The 8,230-nt window shown below is 39.9% G+C and overlaps 1 protein-coding gene and 1 long non-coding RNA gene across 2 annotated transcripts; one reads left to right on the forward strand and one right to left on the reverse strand.

The window, feature by feature from the left end:
- The first annotated feature begins 2,877 nt into the window (after positions 1-2,877).
- Positions 2,878-5,493, forward strand: MED31 (mediator complex subunit 31). Its single transcript, XM_009318820.1, is given in 4 exon segments — positions 2,878-2,936; positions 2,938-3,029; positions 3,696-3,792; positions 4,525-5,493. Coding segments are annotated over 4 exon segments (441 nt in total). The 3' UTR covers positions 4,718-5,493.
- Positions 5,494-5,960: 467 nt separating this feature from the next.
- On the reverse strand, positions 5,961-7,347 carry LOC103912531. Its single transcript, XR_663375.1, has 3 exons — positions 7,266-7,347; positions 6,895-6,970; positions 5,961-6,250 (listed from the first exon to the last, which is right to left on the reverse strand). It is a non-coding gene; the product is annotated as an uncharacterized LOC103912531 (long non-coding RNA).
- Between the last annotated feature and the right edge of the window lie 883 nt (positions 7,348-8,230).

Raw genomic sequence — 8,230 nt, forward strand, 5'->3', positions numbered from 1 at the left:
AGAAGGGGGCTTGGGGCAAGCTCCTGCTGCCCCGCGGGCCATCCCGTTTGTGTCCTGGTCAGGCCGGCTCCGGCACCCCGTTCCGTTTGTTACGTTGCCGCCGTCCGTGGCGCTCCTGGAAGTACCCGCGGCCCTCATCCACCCAGAGGCCGTGGGAGAGGAGGTGGCGAGAAGGCATCAGAGGGCGCATCCGTGGTTGTAGAGCTAAATCCCGCTTTCCCAAAACTCTTAAATATTGCTGCAGGTGACACCCCGATCTCATTTTTAATGTTTGCCCTTGATTCAGGAATCAGAGCAGCAAATCTGGGAGCACAAGGCCTTCAGTCAATCATAGTCTGCCCTTCATCTTTATTCCTGTGGAAACCATTGGGTTTCACAGTTCTCTGCGAGCCCTGGACTAGTTGCTATGCCTGGATAGCTTTTTAGAAAAAGGAAGGTGTGTTTAGATGCAACCTTTTCAGAAGCATGTATATCCTGGTGTTAAGGTCTGTTGATGGCCGCAGCTGGGAACTGCAAGTTGGCTTCACAGTCCTGTGAATGAGTGGTCTCTAGCGGTAACAGCAGAACTCTGAGAATCGAGAGCCCGTCTTCCGTCAATAAGGGTTTGCTATGTGTTCATGATGATTAAGACTTAGGCATTCTCCTTATTGTTACCCATGTTCTCAACTTGCATTGTACTGCTCTTGTATTCTCTGTTCAAGTTTCTTATTTTTTTAAGGACATAGCCATTTCTCTGTAGTATGGAAATGCTCTGAGGTATGAGATGGAGTCACTAAGGAATTAGAGACTTGTCACTAAAATACAATGGCAAATAGAATTTATCAAATTACTATCACCTATTTTTTATGTCATAAGTTTTATAAGTATTACATAAATAATTACTCCAGCTTAAAGTATTTTATTTAGTCTTCATTGATGCTACAAAAACTAAAAGAACTAAAGGCAGTGTGGGCTATTTTAAACAGACTAAAAAATGACTGTTTAGTAGTTTGTAAAAAATAATTTTAAATGTAGAATCATCATTTACATGGATTTTTTTTTTCCTGTCAGGATCCCCTAGAGCTTATGTTCTCAATGAAATATTTAATAGTTTTCAAAATTAATACAAATATAGGTGATATGGTGAAAACAGGTGAGGGAAAATCTGTAATAACCAACCTGGATCAAATAACATGGTTTACACCAATAGAGAAGAGAGAAATTTTTCTAGAATACAGTGACACTGAAAAAATTTAAAATGAAGATACTTTGATGGAGTGATTCTAAAAATAAGAAAGTCAGTTGATTGTTTATTCCTCTCTTTTGGTATGGTAGCCCCCAGCTCACATAGTTATGGGCATAAATATAGAAATTAAGTGAATTTCTTATGACCACTGCTAAAGAGGCAAAAACTGTCAGTACCCAGCTTTGATTTGGTATTGGGTTCAAGTAAGTAGTCTGTTCTTCCACATTTCACCTTTCAAGATGGGACTGTTTGGCAGAATTTCAGAATAGTTCATGTTCAAAGGAACCTTTGGAGATCTAGTCCAACCCCCTGCTCAAAGCAGGGTCAGCTAGACCAGATTGCTCAGGACCTTGTCTAGTCAGGTCTTCAGTATCTCCAAGGATGGAGATTCCACAGCCTCTCTGGGCAGTATGTTCCTATCACCTTCACAGTAAAAAAAAAACAAACAACCAACCCACAAAACCCCAAACTTATGTTTAAAAGGAACTTCCTGTATTTCAGTTTGTGCCCGTTCCCTTTTGTCTTTTCTCTGGGCACCACTGAGAAGAGTTTGATTCTGTCTTCATTCCCTCACATCACGTGTTTATACACATTGATAAGATCATCCCTGAGCCTTCTGTTCTCAAAGCTGAACAGTCCCAGCTCTCTCAGCCTCTCTTTGTATGTCAGAAGCTTCAGTCCCTTAATTATCTTTGTGTCCCTTCGCTGGACTTGCTCCTGTATATCCATGTCTGTCTTTTCCTGGGGAGCCCATAATTGGATGCAGCACACCAGATGAGGTCCCACCAGTGCTGACTAGAGGGGAAGGATCACCTCCCTTGACCTGTTGGCAATGCTTTTCCTAATGCAGCCCAGGATGCTCTTGAGCTTCTTTGCTGCAACAGCTCACTTGCAGGTCATATCAACTTGTCCACCAAGACCCCAGGTCCTTTTCTGCAAAGCTGCTTTTCAGAAGGTTGGTCCCCAGCCTGTACTGTTGCATGGGGTTATTCCTCCCCAGGTGCAGGACTTTGAATTTCACTTCGTTGAACTTCATGAGATTCCTGTTGGCACATTCCTCCAGCCCGTTGAGGTCCCTCTGAATGGCTGCACAACCCTCCTGTGTTTCAGCCACTCCTCCCAGTTTTATGTAATCTACAAACTTGCTGCGCATGCAGTCTATCACATCATCTAGGTTATTAATAAAGATGTCAAACAGCACTGGATCCTGTATCAACCCCAACAGTATACAACTACTGATTGGTGTACGTTGTGCTGTGAGAACATTGCAGTATTCTCACTAGTGTACTATAGCAAGATATCTTTCTGCAAAAAAAAAATGCTGCCTTGCACCACTTTTAAAAATATGTACAACTAAGATTTCAGTGGGCTGTTCACAGTTCCCTATTCTTACCTTCTTAATTTTCCCTGTACAAATATTCCAGGCTTCTTGGTCGTCCCTTTTCCTTCACTCTAAATAAAGTGTCAGTGGGCATTCCTCCATTCTTTGCACTTGCTTGGCTGTGAAAAAAAAAAAACAACCAAAAAACCCCCAGCATGTTTATTAATGCAGGCCCAACACTGATTGATGTAATGAAGGCTTTGCTAAATGAATCCGTATTTATTATGGGGAGTGACTGCTTTTTCTCCTGTTTAAACATATCTCTATTTGTATGAGTCAAACTGAGAAAATTACTTTCAAATCTACTGTGCGGGTCCAATTATTACTGTTTTTCTTGTGTATCAGATGATACAGGAAATCGACTTCGATTCCAGCTGGAGTTAGAGTTTGTTCAATGTCTGGCAAATCCAAATTACCTCAACTGTGAGTATTTAAAAGTAAATATCAGGATCCTGAGGAATGAATATAGTTTAATGGTGTTTATTATTACTGGTAATGTTAGACAGGGAGAGAGAGGGCTAAACAAAGAAAAGGGAATGGGTTTTTCACAGCATAAAGGTAGTCTCTAAATAATTTAATTTGTCTAGATTTCTAGCAGGTGGGTTTTTTAAAATGCAAAATGTTTTATTGGTTGAAATGAAAAAAAAAATGCGTCTGGTGGAGAAAAAAGTAAGAAGTTCAAGTCTGCAGTTAAAAAGTAATGTCAAGCTAACAGTATTCCTTTATCTGAAAACAGAATTTTACTAATGTTAATAATAGTTTCAGGTACTATACTGAATTCCCTTGAATTTGCTGCCAGTTTTGAGGCTACAGTCAAAATTTCCTGTTTCAAAAAGCTGTTCTCTTCCTTGCTGTTGTATGAAAGATACATATCGTACGGGAGATGAGACTAGTTTATTATGCCTAGTATGTTGACATAAAATGTATTTTTTCCCTGTGTTTTTTTCATTTTGAATTATCAAAATTTGATTGTAATGATAAAGTTTTAACTAAAGTGCCTCTTTGTATAGTTTTGTGAATACGTACTCTTCAAGTCTGGCAGATTTTTTCATGCATCCGTAACTGACAATTCCTTATTTGTCATTTCAGTTCTTGCACAAAGAGGCTACTTCAAAGACAAAGCTTTTGTAAATTATCTTAAATATTTACTTTATTGGAAAGAACCTGAATATGCAAAATACCTGAAGTAAGTGTTAAATTGCTTAGGTTTCTGCAGTTTAATGATTTGATGTTTACCTTCTGTTATGTACCGTACAGCAGCATGTCAGTATTTGATTTCTGCCTGTAACCTTACCTTTGTCCTCCCCACTGTGTTTCTATGCAACGTAAATTTTCCTGTTTCCAACAGTCCAGATGTAGCAAGAATAGACAGAATCATGAGTCATGCGTGAAATCTTCCTTTTGCAGCCTGTATCTGCACTTTACCATTTGTTTAGAGTAAAACTATTGAACATTATGGTACAAAACTATTTCAGTTAGGCCCAGTAAGTACATTCTAAGAGTGATTTTGCATTGTTGATGCTTACACGAAACAAAGGATGACTTTGCATTTTTGTGAGTGTGCAAAATCCTTCAAATTTTGGGAGAACAGTTCTTGGTTATGTTCTTTAAATGAGCTCTGGAAACAGATACTGTAGTTGTTATGTATTTGTTCTAGTAAAATCTAGCCATTAGAAAAGCTACTCTAAGCAAGCATGTATATCCACTTATAAACTGTTACAAGACTTCTTGTTTCCTAGCCTAATACTGAAGTTATTAAGTTACAGTGTGTGGAATGGGTACAGTCTTAAGTGGTTCGATACTTGAGTAAAGCACATCCATAATAAAACTAAAATAATGAACTGCAGAATTATTGGAGCCTCCAGTATAAGCGTACCTTGTAAAAATTTGTATTAAAGTATGTTTATTTTTAATCCAGGTATCCTCAATGTTTGCATATGTTAGAGCTGCTCCAATATGAGCATTTCCGCAAAGAACTGGTAAATGCTCAGTGCGCTAAATTTATTGACGAGCAACAGATTCTTCACTGGCAGCACTATTCACGAAAAAGAATGCGCCTCCAGCAAGCACTTGCAGAGCAGCAGCAACAAAACAACGCCTCTGTAAAATGAAAAACGCTTGGAAGAGTGATGACAAGGTGTACTTTGTGTCAGTTGAAGTATTTACAAGACAGGAATGAACCCTTTTGTAGGTTTGGCTCTGGGTGTGTGTACATTTGATTTTTGATTTATCAAGTGACTTTTTTTTTCTTTTATCAACTTTTTTAAAGATACAAGACTGATTAAACATCTACTTCTGCAATTTACTTTGTGGCATGGACAATTTTGTGAGAGCATTACTTACTGTAGTTATTGGTTCCTCTTGATTTTGAAAACAAAACATAGTTTTGAGGGCACTGACATTTAAGTATCATCTAACACAAAGCGTAGCTCAGAAGTCTGCTCATAGGAGGCATTTTCCCTGGAGAATAATGATGCGTCTCAAAGTGTGGCTAAGAACTCCCTCACATACTACTTTTTACAACTGCAGGATGAGCAAAGTTGAAGTGATAATACTGTACAAAATCTAAATTGTGGATTTTTGCCTTGAAACCGAGCTGAGCTATCACTTGTCATTTCTGTTTACCTGGTAATCATTGTTGCTGGGGGTCTTACAGAGTTTTTCTTACAGCATGTTTTAGAGATAGAAATCAAAGTGTGACGAGACAAGGACTGCAGGAGTGGAGCAGAGATAAGTAGTAATAAACTTTGCAGATACTCAACAGAAGGAAATAGGCTGTAGCTGTATCTATTCCACTAAAGTCAGCTTTAATCTTGGTTTTCTGCCAGTGAAATAGTGGTTGCTCTTCGGCTTCTCTACCTTATGTGTAGTGAAAACAGTTTGTGTTGCTGGAAGTGTTTACACCTTTTTTTGTATCAGAGAAGCATTTGCCATTTATTCCTGTATAGTTTTTATTGTCAGAACACAGATCTTGGCAGCTGTCAGGGATCTAGTTTTCATATTTTAGATTGTATTCGTGCTGCATTCATGTTATATTTCGTATCCTTGTAGGAGCAGGTACTGCAACTGTTAACCCTTAACATGTGATCAGTGACACCAGGACTGTCAGCCTTCAGCTTACCATACTTAAACTGAACAGATAAGCCATTAAACACCTCTGGCACTGAAAATTTCTCTTAACAGCTTCAGTAGCTATGTAAAGTCAGATCTAGGAAGAATAAGCAGGTTTTTCTGTTTCTCCTACCCGCCCCCCCCTTATTCACTATTAAAGGTATAACTTAACTGTTAAGTCTTACTCTTCAGTAATTGTAGGCTGCTCTCAGTTTATAATATGAGCTCAGCTCTTTTGAAAAGGACTGTTTGCAAACTCAAGTTTATTTAAACATGAAAGGAAAGATACAGTGTTTTGTTGCAGGATTTTAGTGGAAGGTTTGGACCTAGAATTTAATTACATTTATCTTGACTAGTCTGAAGTAATTAACCATGAAAGTTTAAAAAAGGTTAAGGATTCCTTGAAAGGACACCGCAAATAACTTGAGTTTAACATCTTCGTAAATGATTGACTACTGGAAGATTTAGTCTTCAGTAAACAACATACGCACAAGCTCTGCTTTAAAACATTCTTCTTCAACCAGCTTCTGAGGCTGAAAGAAAAGTTAAGGTGTTTTAGCAGCAATTCAAAAACCTGTTCTAGACTAGAGCCATTTGTGCATGCTAACATTAGCCATACTCCAGCAATTTTTTTTTTGGGGGGGGAGGAGGCATGGAGCAAGCAAGGTAAGAATAAGTAAAAAATGCCTGAGGGTTTTCTGGCCTTGGAAGAGGCATTTCTAAGAAAGTAATTGCCAATTTAAATAATATGCACAAGTTAAAACTTGAGCTGTAGTGTGTTCGAATCAAGAGTATACTGCACATAACCTTGTTTCACTCCTGTAATTCAGCATTTGGATTTTTTAAAACTTGAGGAGCTGCAAATCAGGAAGCTAACAATATGCTGCTAAGAATTTTCTCTACCCCTCAACCACTACATGCTAAGTGTACATATTTTCTTTACTATATGTTTATTATAGACAACATTCTAAAGAAAGCAGAGTGGTCCTCTCTTGAGGAACTGTTTGGGCCACGAAGACTGCACGGGTGGGAGCAGAAGAGCTGTTCCTAATTGTCTGCTCTTTTTAAATGAGAGGGTATCAGAAAACATGCATGACTAATTCATTTATAGCCATAAGCTTCTGCCAGTTTCCCATCTGAATGCCTGTAGATCCAGAACATACAATAAATCACTTACTGTTCCATATTTAAGTAGTGTAGGCACTCCTGTTAGTTTCAGATTCTTCCTGAATTCATTGTTGGGATCTTTCCAGCTGTTCAGGAAGAAGAGGTTAAGCACAGCTTGTAGAGGCGCAGTTTGAAATTAGCCTGTTAAAATTCCTTCAAAAGGATGATTCAAGGGGTTTTGCCTTGCGCTTCCCCAACCCACTTCTAGAACAAGCATGCAGATAGTTCACATTAGGGATGGTATAGACCTCAAAACTAAAAAAAAATGCTTCATTCCTTGCAGAAAAGGATAGTTCAGTCAGTTGTTCCAACAGGTTAGTTAACCTCCAGTCCACGAATAGCAAAGTTATATCAGTTGTTGGCATTAAAACAGTTACTTACTAGGCTCTGTCTCCTACTAGGCAGTAGATGAATACGGACTCATCAGGCATGTTATGAAGTTCCCTCCTCACAACTGGTTCAGCTAGAGAGTAATTTTTAAAATCTATTAGTACTTAATACTTTTACTGTGCTACAGAATCACACGGATCTACTTTGACCAGCAAGGCTGCTAATTCATGTTTTGTCTACTGTAGGTAGAGATCTGTATTTTGTTTCATCTGTTATCCACAAGCTTTGCAGAATTTACATGCTTAATGTTGAAGGGACTGGTCTGAGTAAAGGCCAATTTCTGCTTTAACAAGTAAGAAAAATAATCATTGTCTCCTGTCTGCATGAAAGCCCATCAGAACAGCGGCAAGTAGTTGCCATATGTACTCTGGCATGTATGATCTAGAAAGTTCAGTGCAATGTTTTCTGAGGAACTGCCTTCATATTCTACTGCTAGACACTGACTGGTAAGGTCACTCGTGCCTCTTGACATATAAAGCAGAGGTGAATTAACTGATCATAAGATTCTCATCTAATTGTTTGCTGGGCCTTTGTACCAGCCTCCGCCAAACATGTTACGTTACATGCCATTCAGTGGAACGTAGCTAGCGAAACCGAGCGCAGCACGGACAGCTTGTTAGTGAGGCAGCAGCTTTAGCCAGCTCCTAGCCACAGCCTACGCTGCCGGTTAGATTCACGAGCTTGGTAGCTGCAGCTAGAGCTTGAAACTTGAACGTTGCCCCGTCTGCTCACGATCCTCGAAAATGGAGGCTGGGTGCGGAGGCAGGATGTCGTGAGGCCGCTCTGCACCTGGAGCTGCTAGTGGCCCACCTTACGTGTTCCGGGAAGGGCACCCGGGGCCTCTCCGGCTTTCTCGGGCAAACGGGAGAGAGACAGCGCGTACCCGCGGGCTCTACACCCCGCCGCGCAGCCCGCCCGAGGGCAGTTAGCACGCCCCCCGCGGGGCTGAGCGCCAG

The sequence above is a fragment of the Pygoscelis adeliae genome, unplaced genomic scaffold, assembly GCF_000699105.1.
Source record: "Pygoscelis adeliae isolate BGI_AS28 unplaced genomic scaffold, ASM69910v1 Scaffold392, whole genome shotgun sequence".
NCBI lineage: Eukaryota > Metazoa > Chordata > Aves > Sphenisciformes > Spheniscidae > Pygoscelis > Pygoscelis adeliae.